General features: G+C 36.6%; 1 protein-coding gene across 16 annotated transcripts in view; it reads right to left on the reverse strand.

Annotated features, from left to right (window-relative positions):
- MYT1L (myelin transcription factor 1 like) overlaps positions 1-14515 on the reverse strand; it is a 258465-nt gene that overhangs the window by 63400 nt on the left and 180550 nt on the right. For 11 of the 16 annotated variants that reach the window (XM_087945947.1, XM_087945988.1, XM_087945962.1 and 8 more), the window contains 2 exons: positions 13610-13962; positions 9520-9615 (listed from right to left, as the gene is read on the reverse strand). In XM_087945947.1, coding sequence (XP_087802073.1) covers positions 9520-9615; positions 13610-13962 — 449 coding nt within the window. The remainder of the gene's footprint in view (positions 1-9519; positions 9616-13609; positions 13963-14515) is intronic. The other 5 variants (XM_026665147.2, XM_087945974.1, XM_026665146.2 and 2 more) reach the window with 2 other exon arrangements.

A 14515-nucleotide genomic window follows, 5' to 3' on the forward strand; every position in this document is an offset into this window, starting at 1 on the left:
TTTCTTTTATTTTTCTTATATGTATCCATGTATTCATAACTATGTTTTTACTTATACCTATTATCTTGTAAGCAATTGACAAACCAAATAAAATAAAAAATAAAAAATCTTGGACATAGGCTTCAAATGTCGTATTCCTCTTGTCAAGTCACTCCTGAACAACAAACAACATCAGAAGCGTCTTACCTGAGCTAAAGAAAAACAGAACTGGTATGTTGCTCAGTGGTTCAAAGTCCTTTTTTTCTGATGAGAGAAACTTTTGCATCTCATTTGGAAACCAAGGACACAGAGTCTGGAAGAAGAATGGAGAGACACATACTGCGAGATGCTTGAAGTCCAATGTGAAGTTTCCACAGTCTGTATTGATTTGGGGAGCCATGTCATCTGCTGGTATTGGTCCACTGTGCTTCATTAAGTCCAGGGTCAACGCAGCCGTCTAGGAAATTTTGGAGCACTTCATGCTTCCTTCTGCAGATGAGCTTTATGGGGATGCTGACTTCATTTTCCAGCAGGACTTGGCACCTGCCCACACTGCCAAAAGGACCAAAATCTGGTTCAATGACCGTGGGATTACTGTGCTTGATTGGCCAGCATACTCGCCTGACCTGAACCCCATAGAGAATCTATGGGGCATTGCCAAGAGAAAGATGAGAGACATGAGACCGAACAATGCAGAAGAGCTGAAGGCCGCTATTGAAGCATCCTGGTCTTCCATAACACCTCAGCAGTGCCACAGGCTGACAGCTTCCATGCCACACCACATTGAGGCAGTAATTGCTGCAAAAGGGGCCCAAACCAAGTACTGAGTACATGTGCATGCTTATACTTTTCAGAGGTCCGATATTGTTCTATGTACAATCCTTGTTTTATTGATTGCATGTAATATTCTAATTTTCTGAGATTGTGGATTTGGGGTTTCCATGAGCTGTAAGCCATAATCATCACAATTATGAAAAATCATGGCTTGAACTATCTTGCTTTGCATGTAATGAGTCTATCTCATATATTAATTTCACCTTTTAAGTTGCATTACTGGAATAAATGAACTTTTGCACGATATTCTAATTTTTTGAGTTTCACCTGTATATGTCTTCTATATGCCTTCTATATGTCACTGATGCATTGCTTGTTAAAGACTAAGTATGAATTTTCATAACTGAAAGATTGCAAACCTTGGCCTCCTAGTTTATAATAAAAAGTATTCTAATTCATATAATAACGTGATCCGTATTACACCCTGTGCTTTGCTACTGAACCCATAATCCTCATTTTTATTCTTACATGTTATCTTTTTAATCTGGTCAATGGTGGAGAGTTGCATATGCTTATAAAAAGTGGCTTAAAAATGTAACTCCTGCAATCCTTTCATTTTTTCATTTTAATTTGTCTCTTTTAAATTTGTATGCAATCTAGAACAGGGATCCCCAACCTTTTCGACGCCGCGGCCCGGTTCCGGCGTCAGCTGGGCGCCGCCATCTTTTTTTGACGAAAAATCACTTCCGGTGACATCACCGGAAGTGATTTTCGTCAAATAAGCGGCGCTCAGCGCTTTCTGGTGAGCTTTTCGGGTAGAAATGGCTTTCTACCGGAAAAGCTCACCAACGCTGGTGCCGCCATCTTTTTGACGAAAAATTGCTTTTTTACCAAAAAGATGGCGGCGCCAGCAACCAGCGGCCCGGTAAGGCTTGTTCCGCGGCCCGGTACCGGTCCGCGGACCGGCGGGGACCCTGATCTAGAACACCATTTTATATGTGTACTTAACTCAAAAGTGGTATACAAAATTGCTTTGGTTGGGAGAAAAGCATCTAAAAAAACATGTCATTTTTAAAACAAAATTTTATATACATGAAAACAGCATACAATGGACTTGAAGTAGGAAAAGTGAAAAACAACACTATCAATAGATTTGCCCGTCTCAACTAGCACATGGCAATAAAGCAATCTGTTTCAGGCACTGCTGAATGATGTATATGCTATTTATTCTTTGTATTGCCTTCTTCTGTGATGCCAACAGATAAATAGTTCAGACATTCCCAGCCTTTCCCCATCTTATTAAACTCACTGTGAGTGGAGGTCGAAAGGAGTGAGCTACAGTTTTTAACGAAGGCTTAAAATGTTTTGTGTACAAAGCTTTATGCCAATTTAAAATAATACATTATCAGCTGCAGATAAGATTTGTGTTTAACATTTCCTGTTATGGAATGGCTTAATCTAGATATATTTAGATTTGAAAATCTAATGTACACAAATGAGGTTTCATAGTCAGCAGGGCGTAAAAAAAGTGGAGACTGGAAAGTTGTATCAAAAAAATCCACTCTTATGGTCACAGACTTTGTTTTGATGAAGAGACAAATTAAAACTTCTTAAAACTTAGCAAGCCTTTAACCAATCAAATATTATCTGAAATGCCTCCTAAATTTTAAGTTACTTTTAAGCTTCTCTCCTATTTATTCTTAGCGTTTGTTTTTCATTGTCTTCATTATGCCTTACAATTTTATGACTGCCTCATTCCCATCGTGCTACAAAAGATTGGTAGTAGACAATATCATCTCATCAGTTGTAGTTAGTATACTTAGTATACACTAAGCTAGAGCAATAAAGCGGTTTGGAACCTCACAATGCCATTAGGAATGTGTCCTAATGTATATCTCTGATCTTTTCTTCTTCTGCTGGAATAATTTATTACTTAGCTTTCAGGAAGGCCAAAGTATTATTTTGTCAGTGCCTTCCTTATTTATTAATGGATAGAAGCTTTATTGATGGGTATCAATAAAGCTATCAGCCTTACCAGGTAGACCCGATAGGAAACAACTAGATAGATTTCAGGTCTAGTTTCTTGGAAGGTTTCGTGGAAGTCAGAAATTTTGCTGAAAGCCACACCAAATCCTCTTCTGCAAGTCTACCTCCCTCTTGTTTGCATGCACCTGCTACTTCTTCTTCTTTTTGTACATATCCTTTGCCAGTTTAAATTTTTCCTTTAATAGACCTTGGGCTGCTTGCCTTTTTATATAATAAGTTTTCAGCACATGGAATTGTGCTTTCTTGCCTGGTTATTGGTAAGACCTGTAGATAGAATCTGTAAGTTGCATGGAATGGGGACATACCAATAGAAGTGTATTGCATTTTGTAAATAAATTTAGTGAGAGGCATGAAATCAGTTGTCTTGCTGGTATGAAATACAGTATCACAAATATTGCTTATAACAGTTGGTTAATCATCTCAGATTCTCCACTGGTCTCTGGATGTTGTGAGGAAGATGAATTAATTTTAATAATAATTAGGATTTCAAAAATTTCTAAGTGAACTGACTTCCTGTGTCTGAGATCATATGATTGACCTCTATACCTCTATATCATGACTGATTCCATTATATCTAAAGACATGTTGCGAAGAGTTGAGTGGTTTCCTAGGCCATTGAGTGACCCTTGCAAGGAATAAAATGAGACAATTTAGTAAATAAATCCACCACTACAAGTGTGTTAGTATATCACTGACTTGAGGCAACATCAGTGATAAAATCTAGAGAAGCAGTGTCCCAGGGCTATGAAGGGTTTTTTGCAGCTGCAATAACCTAGTCAGATTCCCAGGGATGATTTTTTTTCTATATGACAGATATGACAAGAATAAACTTCTTTATGTTGGCCCAGACATGAGGCCACAAAAAGTTGATGTTAGGTTTTAAATACCCTCCATGTTCTGCTGTTTTGTTGTCATGACACAGTACCTTCAGGTATTTCAGCTATACCTTCATTGTGAAAGGCACAACAGTACTCTTTTGGTCTCACTAGAAGTCATCCACTTGGGCCTTGGCATATGCTTCCTGCTGTTGCTGTGCCCTAATCTAATCAAACAGATCAATATCCTGATCTGAGCAGAAATCCTTCCTGCTCCTTCCAGATTTTCATATTGCTCTGATTATGGTGTGACTCAAGTTGCATGTCTATAGCATTGTTGCCAGATGGGATTTTGTAGAGATTCTATAGCCCAAATTGTCTAAGGTCAGATGCACACTTTTCTAGTTGGACAAAGACCTTACTGTACTGTCATTTTTGCAAAACATTTCTGACACGGTTACATGAAGCGAAAAGGATCTTCAGAATAAACTGATATGTCATCTAAGTATAACCACCACATACTGGTCTAGAATTTCTGAAAATAAGTTGTTAATGAACCAATAAGTCCCTAGCTTCACATTTAACCAAGCCAAAAGGCATCACAGTGTATTGCCATGTCTTGTATTGAAGGTTGTTAAATACTTGTGTCCTTCTTTCATTATCATTAGATTGCAAGCACTTCTCAAGTCTAATTTTATAAAGATATGTACCTTTTGTAGCCAGCTAATAGATCTGAGATTAGTGGGATTGGATAGTCATCTCTAAATGCCATTCTTTTCAGGTCTTTGTAGTCATCAACTGTGTACATGGGGACTCTCTCCTTTTTTTTTCAGAGTGGCTGCTGCTTCGCCATATTTTGGAAGGACAAAAAATGTAGTTGTTGAGTTGGAAACGTGAAGATTCCTTTTTTGATGTTAATATCCAAACATTCCTTGAAACTGACTAACTAATGAATAGACATAGGATACTGTCTCTTTCCTGGGATTTGGATTCTGGTTTCAAATTGATGGTGCAATTACATGCCCGGTGGGCAGCGAGGTAACTCAGCTGCCTCTTCCTCTCCAAACACATCTGCAAAATATGCATATTTTTCTGGCAGTGCTGATTTTCCAACATTCTGCATTGGAGTGGGCAAGGTAAGCTTTCACTGCTTATAAGTGATGTTGCTGGCATTTAGGAATGGGGAATGAGAACATCCCTTGCATCCAACTTATACCTGGATCATGCAGCTGAAGCCATGTTATTCCCAAGATGATAGGTAGTTGCAAGGAGGAAGTTACATACCATGTTATGAATTCGATGTGATCTTGGATTGTCAACTGCAAAGGAATCAATGTGCTGCAGAATCAACCCTGCTCTTAGTGGCTGTCCATCAATTATTGTGACTTCATTTGGCTTTCTAGAGCTTGAACAAGCAATTTTAGTTTCTGTACTTTTTATGGCTATGAAATTAGTGGTTGCTCCAGATTCTACAAGGTCAGAGAATTCTACCATCTTGTTGGAAACTAAGGTTAAAATATTAAGAATGCTTGCCTGCTATCAGATGACAGATTCTCCTCAAATGGTGGAGAATCCCCCCCCCTTGAGGGTTTAGGGGAGGGGAGGGCAGCAAAGTTTCCCTGGTATGCTGCTTCAAAGCAAATTGGGCACTTGATGGCTATGAACTCTGTTGATTTACAAGTTTTGCATTTCATTTCTGTGCCAGGTATTCACACATTTACCAGGCATGTTGTGGCTATTTTACCTTGCTGGGGTCCCAAGGTAAAAATCATAGTTTCTGATCCCTTTTTCTTTACTTCTCTCCTGATGACAGGGAACCCTTAGATGTTCTGATTTGCATATGTTCTGCCACACTGGATTTTGAGCAAGCCATTTGGGATGGGGTAAGACAGACCCCATACCATTCCTTTCCTGTCTTAGCTCTCCTAGTCAGGCATCTGTTATTATACAATACTGATATAGCTCTTCCGGGGTATTTGAGGTGCCTTATCTTACCAGAGCATCTCTTAGGTCCTTGGTCAGCCCTTCTTTGAACTGGTTAGTCATTCTACCCTATATAGCCAGCAAGCAATTTAAAGCATGAAATATATGACCTTACTCTGCTCCATCCTGTTTCAGCATCCAGATCCTTCAACTAGCAGTGATTCTCTGACGGGATCTCGAAGTGTCCTTTGAGTTTACGCATGGAATCCTGATAGCTATCCAGCACTGGATTATTTCCTTCAATTCATGTTTTCGCCCACTTACCTACTGCTTCCTTTAGCAAACTCAACACAAAAGTCACTGGTGCAATCGGTGGAAACACCACCAGCTTGCATGCCATAAACATTTCATATCGGATGGTGAATGTTGAGAATTGATCCTGGTTCCCTCCAAACTTCTCTGACAAGATATCATGGGAATGCAGGAGCATATGCTGAGCAATCATCTGTGGTGCTGTTGAAGGTTGGAGCAAAACATGTCCCAGCCTATTGTGTCAGTTGTATCATGGCATTCTGCAAATTGGTCATCAGGGCATCTACTCCCTACTGGCATTGCAACAACGCTGCTGCCAATTGCTTGGCAGATAAGGATCGGAAGACATTCCTGAGTTTTCTCACTTTGGAAAAGGTGTAGACTTCCAAGACCGATGTCAGCCTTATTAGGAAGATGAGGCAGGAAGCACAACCAGGTTCTAACTATTTTTTTAATTGTAAGAATATATTAATAGAATCTTGCTAGTCTGAAGCTACAATTCTCCCCCCATTTCCTTTACAGCCTAAGAAACTAGAAGTTTCTATTGCGTCTTTTGCTCTATCCACTATCCAACTGTAGACTATGCTGTCTCCTATCTGATTGTTCCCTAAGTAGCATCTCTGAGCCCAAACTTCCATTCCCATATACTGTTACAAATGCACTGGATATATTGATGTAGCTTGTCTCCATGCCTCCTTAAATCTATAGCAGTATCTAAGTATATTGCTTGCTAAGGAGCCAAAGGAAAGCTTAGGTAACATTTAATATTGTGCAATATGTATCAGTTATCTCTCATTAAGATTCAGAAGACAAGAAAACATGAAGGTGTGTGGATTTCAGCATTCTTGCTGGAAATTCTGGGAGTTGAAGTCCACATAGCTTCCAGATGCCAAAGTTGAGAAACATTGCTTTAAGAAATTCATTCATTAAAATTAATGAATATGAACTACACAACTCTTAACAAAGAAGTTCCATTAAACTAGAGGAAAGATGCTAGTATGACTAACCGGCAGAAATACAGGAAAACATAAAAAGGTCATGAAACCAAGGTCTGAGGAATAAGAAAAGGAACACAAACTTTGGCAAAAGTATAAGCTGACTGTAAGGGACAGGATTCTTTAAGATAAAAATAATTATAATTAGTAATGTTTATTTAAATCTACAAGATGAAGAAAAATGGGCAATAGAGTCAGTAATGAGAACTTTCAGTGTCAAAGATGTGAAAGATGTAGAAAAGTATATATATTGGCCTCTTTTTGGTCTTCTTTTACATAATAATCACTCATATTTAAGTGATTGTCCACTAGGACTCCAAGATCCCTCTCACAGTTATTACTATTGAGCCAGGTACCATCTATTCTATACTCATGCATTTGGTCAGCCAGATGTTTAGACTGAATTTGGCATTTTTGCAAAACTATCAAGTCTTTCCAAGGCAGCTGTTGTTTTTATTTTACAATACAAAACTTCTGGTAGATCAGTCCTAGGAAGCTCCTAGAACAGCTATGGAAGGGAGGGGCTAGCATGTCTAGACAGAAGGTAAATATAAACTCTATATGATACCTAAGGTTTCCCCTCCCTATATTAAAGACACAAAAGAAATGCCAGTGATGAACAAAATAAAATATTTTTTTCAGCTGCTTCAAAACACTAGTGTTTCTCAATTTGAGCTTTTACACACGTATTTGTTATTATAAAAGCATTGTTTTTTGTGTGACTTTTCTTATAGGTAACACTGCCAATGCGCCAAAAACCTCTCTAGAATGCAATTTAGGTTTTGCTATAAAATTGATAGGTATGGCCTCAAGGACCAGCACTTTTGGACGCTGGTTGTCTACCAGAAGTCTCACTGATTTTATTATCTTTTTTAGGCAAGCAGACTTCATTCTACTAGCAGAAAAAAAAATATGTTGATTTTACCAGCAACTACAGCAGATGGCACTCACCATTTCACTGCTCCCTACAACTGTCTGAACCCAAACCAGAGCCTGAAAATCAAGGACCATACCTCCCATTTATATATAACTACAGGCTTCAGTATGTATTACAAATCCTTTGGAAAGTTATTGTAACTGACCAAGCTATATTAAACACTTTGCACAGTGCTACTCTGTCTAGCTCACAAAAATGAATTCCTTGAACTGTATGCATGCTTGCTACTGAAGGCAGAAAATGCATTTGAGTTTTATCTACATGTCACAGTATTCATTTTAATCAGTCAGCTTTCACTTTCAAGGTGCTTACTCTAAGGATAAGTGCATTGTTGCATGGCTTATTCCTGCTATACCATATTAGGAAAAAGAAGAAGAAAGAAAACTGGGCAGTGATTTAGTAGAAGTAGAAGGAAAGCTTAGGGATTATGTCTAACCCAAGAATTTTCAAAGTCTCTTATAGTAAAAATAATGCTTCTTGTGCCTTAAAGCTACCATATTGATTATGGTATAAGCTTTTCAGTCTTTCAGTTCATCTCATTATGAAAGTTGGTTTCATTTCCCCCCTATATTTCTAATTGATGTTTTAAATAGGGACCTGACTTTCCCATTGTTATGAAATGTCAATATACTGGGAATGCTATCCTGACAGTATAAAATATAGGTGGTTTGTGAAGAAAATGTGTCTAATTGAGCAATTAGAAAATCTGGCTTTCAGTTTCAAATATACAATAGAAAAATGGGACATCAAACAAATCAATCCAGGGTTCCCACTCAAAGTACAAATGACCAGGCTCAAATTATCACACCATGCACATTTTGGGAAGACCTAGCTCTCTAGAGCAGTGTGTGAAGCTGAAAAAGGTAGAAGGAAAGAGAATGATCAACAGCAAGGTGGACAGACTCAGTTACGCTGGCAATGAATGAGCCACTGGAAGATCTAAAAGGATCAGGTTGGGGACAGATCCTCCTGAAGAAAATTTATTGCTGTGCTTGCTTGCTAAGAGTCAACATAGGCTTGATAGCACATAATGAATCCCTGCTTTGCTTTTGGGTATAGGCAGTTTACAAAAAAAAAATGCATTGAGCAATCAGGAGATCTTATTCCTGTGCCTTAAAGCTACCATACTGATTTTGAATATGTGCATGTGTTAGTTGGAAAGGGCTTGCAAAGTGTAATAGTATAAGTTATCTTTTTTTAAAAAAAAGAGTAAGAATGAACTGCTTTGCAAAAGTAATACACATGGGGTTGTTTTGTTAACAACAACTTATTGCAAAATGAAAATAAAGGCTATAACTGTTTTAACATGACTCATATCAAAAGATAAAATTACACCATTAGAAAACATGGTATCATGGTTCATTAAAGAGCCTTGATTGATGTGCCTTGTTAATATGAAGAAATGTCAGAATGAAATATGGCAACACAACAATTCTCCATCTTTTTGAACATATCAACGTGATATTAAATTTGTGTTCAGTTTTAACATTTGTTTATCTTTTCATCATTCAGACAATTAGTGAAAGAACAGTATTTGAAAAAATACTGAGGTCTAAAACATATGAAAAAGAAGTTTTCCCCCATCTAAACCCAGATTCAATAACCATTCATCCTTCTGTTAACATAGTTTGATAATAGGATGCTATAAGTGGATCGGAGTTTACATCATGAGTATTAATTTTCCTGGGAGTTCTAGAGTCAGCCTGATTCTTCCTAATCCTGAGGGATTGTGAAATACCTGGTGCATAAGCCATCTTGAATGTCTTCATATGATAAAGGCTAAATGGTGCCTTAGAACATCTGTTCCTGGAGCTCCTCCAGCGGAGATTTCTTTCTATAATAGAAAAGCTTTGTGAAACAGTCTTTGGGAACCATCTATGTGATGTGAACTCCTCTCAGAAGGAGGAGGAAAAAAAATCTGTCAGTCTGGCTCTGCAAACCAAATGGGACACTGATATCTATTAAGTAATAACCACCACAATGGAAGGTCTTTAACGCAATGATCAAAGTTGCCGTGTTGCGCAATGTTTATAGGCTAGGATATTTCATAGGGGAGAGGTTACTTTATCTTTTGGGGGAGATGCAAAAGAAAGTGGAAAATTAGTTATTTTTCTCTTGTCAACGCAAAGCAGTTAACAAACCAGTCCACTGCAGAATAAAGGTCTCTTCATTGAAAATCATGGTCTGGTGCAGGTTGGTAGATAGAATTTTATTTTTACTTCCTTGTCTATGGTGTATGTGAGTGAGTTGCATAAATTCCATCCCTAATGGTGGTCTAGAACCTGGGTGTTCCTGCTCTAATCCAGTACCTTAACCATTACACATATATGAGTCATATACTATCTTGAATATATCTCTTTGATTTATTCTATTAATGTAATATAATGAATATATTCTATCAAGTATACTCAATATATTTAACAGGAACAAAATGGGCTTTTTTAAATGTTGAAAGAAATATGGGGAACACAATATTTATTTCAGTATTGATCTAATATCTGCCTCCACAAGTATTTGGTTCTCTTTAATTGGTATTTTGAGATTTGTAAGAGTGTTGCTTTAGTATGCTTTGTATAGTTTAATCAAAGATTAGAAGAGGAATTTTCATAGGGCTTTACTTCCTTTGAAATCCACATCCTATACATTGTCATCAGGAGTTGTCCCAAAAATTCTAAGAGATCATATGAAAATTCATATGCCCTGATAGAAACTTCATACAATTAGATTGAGCTTTCACCTAGAAGATGGCATAAAATGCATTTCCAAATAAATATCTGTGCTCTGGGCTACAATCATTCTCTGCAAAGTCTGAAGACCCTCCATAAACTTGTACTCCATGCCTCTAAAAGACTGTCCCCCAAATCTGAAAAGGCCTTTTTACAATAGCCTTAATACAGCAGGAAAAGCTGCAGAGAAAAATCAGAAAGGCAAACCTCAGTAAGCATGCAAACACACACATACACACGTACACACAAGGACACTTTTCAAAGTAATAATGTAGTCCCTATTTGGTCCTAATCTTATCTGATGCAAAATAACCCTATTAATACTTCATTAGTATATATTTGTTCATAATTCTGTTTCTACAGTGATCTCAGAAGAAACTTTTGCAAACTAACGGTAACTTTTAAAACATTGCCCAAAATATTTATTTTAAGGGATTTCAAGATATTTATGTTATAAATCTTGATGCCTCAGTTTAATTCAGATCTAATAATCCTGGCCATTGCATTTAGAACAATATTCCCCACACTATGAAGCTCTGTTCATAGCTTTGCTGGAAATTAATTCCAGTCCCAAAAGTTTTAGTTAAGTACTTCTGAGTAGCACCAGTTTAAGAAAGGCTAATTTACAAATGGGAGCATTCCTTTCCCTCTTTTTCTCACTGTCTTCTGATACTGTTTATTAATATTATATGAATTTAAGTAATTAGCTTAAAATACTGTTTTGAATCCTGTTTAAGAAAGAATTGTGGCTAGAGATAAAAGCCATGGTCAATGAAAAACTATGACATCTAAATTAAGACTAGTAGCCAGGCAGTGGTAGAATGAGTCTGTGTAGGCCCACAACCTGCATTCTCATTATTGCATATGCTGTCAGATTTAGAGGGAAAATACAAAACAAATTATAATGTATCTAACTGCATTTCTCATGAGCTTATTTGTATCTTATATAAAATTATTAAAACCTTCCCAAGGTTAAAGAAAAGGACATTTGAACTTTAGTCATTTATCCTTTTTGGAATACCATTTTATACAATGTGTTCTGTCTGTATCTACATAAACTTACTGCATAAAACATAGTAAGGAAAAACTATTAGTAATTATTACTAAATTAAGCTCTTTTTCTTAAAGAGCTTCTCTCAATATTTAGAGCCCTATTTATTATCGGTTAACACTAATACTACCATTGTTCAATCAGTATGTGTTCTACTTCCTGTTTCAACTAGAAATCATCTATGCATAAAAGAATTTTTTGTTATTGATTCAGGTCACTTCACTATGTGGTGGTGAATTAGTAAAAGTAAGGTATTCCATTATATCTTAGTAGCAACTTTATTACATAAATTCTCTGTAATTTAAATTTTTGATTCTCGTATTGTATTTGATAGCATTGATTTCTCTTCAGCTATAGGCAGGTATTTATTTGTGCATAGAAGAAATACAGATAATATTTAAGCTAATTTACCCCAAATATTCCCAAGTCCTTGATGTTCCACCTGTACATCTGAAAGAGGTTCTGTATACAGATATAGTTGAGAATGCCTTAGGCAGGTTTCTGCTGTCTAGAAGTCCTCAAGTGTCTTTAGTGGCATTTATTTATAGATTTTTAAAAAACATGCCTTTATACTGAATTCATGAATATTAAAAAGAGAATCAAGCGTGGAGGGACTTGGGACCAGAGTTTTGTAGCATGCCTAACATAGTTAAGTATATCTGCATCCAAAGAATGTTAGCATTGCACTTTCCTACCCAGTGTAATGACATGCATGTCTGCTCAGAAGTAAGCTTCATTGCAATTGATTGGCATTATACTATAGCTAAGAATGCATAACCCCAAATTATTGAAAAATAGCTGTATTATCCTATTTGCATAGTTAATCTTTGATAAATGATTAAAGACATTCCTCCTTTTCATACACTCTAAATTAACAGAATATAAAATATCCCTTTCTTGCTGTTTGGCAAAAAACTTCATTATCCTCTTTTTTTTTCAGAATTTGGAGAAGGAAGTGAATGGCTTTTGCTTTTATTCTAATAAAGCATCTTTGTCTTTTTTCTAGTTCTTGCCTAATATAATTCTACAAAAACAAAAATCAGACAACTTTCATACCTGGCTCCTAAGAGGAATCCGATTGAGGAGTGCTGAAACTTTTCTTATATTTTTATTGGTTAGAAAGGTGAATCTACCCAATCAAAAACGTGTTCCCTGGAAATGGGAACAAAATACTTTTTAGATAGCTCATTAATTTTTGCATGTATGTTAATTTTCATGGCATTATGTCATGATCTAGTTATTGTAGGGTTTCTTAAGTTAAACAGTCAGAAACTAGTGTTTGTACAGTTTGAAAACACCAGTTATCTTTAGAAACCATAACAACATTAAAACATTTTTAAAATCCCGTCTTAATTGTAGTGGCAATATATTAGCTTAACAACTAATGAATGTCTCTTTATTTGTCACTGAGTGTATACATAAAAGTTTTAAAATAGGGTTTCTATGTATATCAATCTCCATCATTTTTTAAGTCAGCTAAAGTACACAACATCCAAGTCTCAAAGAACCAAAGTATATTAAATTTGTCCCTTCTCTGAACAAAGCTGTCTTGTTCAAATTTTCCAAAGGGAAGTTTCAAATTGCAATGCCGAGTGTACCTGCAGACATGTGAACATATACTTAAGAGAAGCAAACAATTGCTTTATAGAAGACCACTGTAGCAAACAGTTGTCTGCGTAAACAATGAATATAGGTATGTCCATATGTAATCATTTTCTTCCAGGTGTCTTTGGTTATTGTTCTGGAATGGATAACTATAGGCATCAGCATAGTCACACATCTCTGCAGGAATATTTGGCACACCTCATCACTAAGCTATTCACTCTGAAAGCTGATCCAGTAGCTGAGTCAAGAGCTATTTCTAAGACAGTAGTCTCAGGTTATGATTAAGAGAACACAGTGATAATGGTTGCCAGCATGGAGCAGAGAGACTAAGCACAAAGACTTCTATTAGTCTTAATGAAAGGTACACTGTTACATCTCCCTGTTCCATACTGGAAGATTAACACAAAATGCACATGGAGTGTTTTTATTAATACACTGTTCATTACCACTTTCTTCTTCCTCCTCCTCCTCTTCTTCTTCTTCCTCTTCCTCTTCCTCAATTTCATCTGCTTCTTCTTCCTCCTCCTCCTCTTCCTCCTCCTCTTCTTCCCTATCTACTTCTTCATCCTCCTCTTCCTCATCACCTTGTTCTTCGTTATCATCAGAATAGTCCTCTTCTTCCTCCTCCTCCTCGTCCTCCTCTTCTTTATCATCCATTTCTTCAGTTCCATCTGTTTCATAACATTCATCTACTGAAGAGTTGTCCATTTTAACCGCAAATGGTTTTCTTTTTGGAGCAGGTTCTTGGGGTTGCTTCTCTTGGGTTTTTCTTTTTTTTGCCAAAGGACAGCCATAAACACTGTTCAGAAAAAATTAATACATGTGTTATTATACTCTCTACCAGATCACCCGTCAAAAGGGGGGGAAATGCTTTGATGCAATTTACTGTTTTCTTTGAAATATATACTTTTTTCCATAAAAACCATAGGAGAGATGAAAATGTTTGGCAATGTACCTGAAATTAACATTGAACAGCAATTATGGAAATTCTTATTAACCTTTTGCTTTATTGCCTTTTTAACTAAAATCAATGCAAAATGTTTTACATAATAGATATTATTACCCAGTAGGGTTTCCTAGGGTTCTCAATCATTAATTAATATTCTGATTTCCAATGTGTTTTTCTCAAATATACAAATCTAATGCTGAGGAGACCTGATCTAAAACAGGAAGTTTCAAATCACTAAAAGAGAAGGAAACCTGTATGTCCATTATAAAACTGTAACATCCAACCAAACTTAAAGTTTTGGCTATATGTGGTTCAATATAACTTTTCAGCAAACCAAGACACCAATTTTCCATCCAATTTACCCAGTCATGCATAGAGTTCTAAGAACTATCTTTTATTCAGT

Source organism: Notechis scutatus, chromosome 1, assembly GCF_049901735.1.
Source record: "Notechis scutatus isolate UNSWTSFEM ecotype Mainland chromosome 1, rNotScu1.2, whole genome shotgun sequence".
Classification (NCBI taxonomy): domain Eukaryota; kingdom Metazoa; phylum Chordata; class Lepidosauria; order Squamata; family Elapidae; genus Notechis; species Notechis scutatus.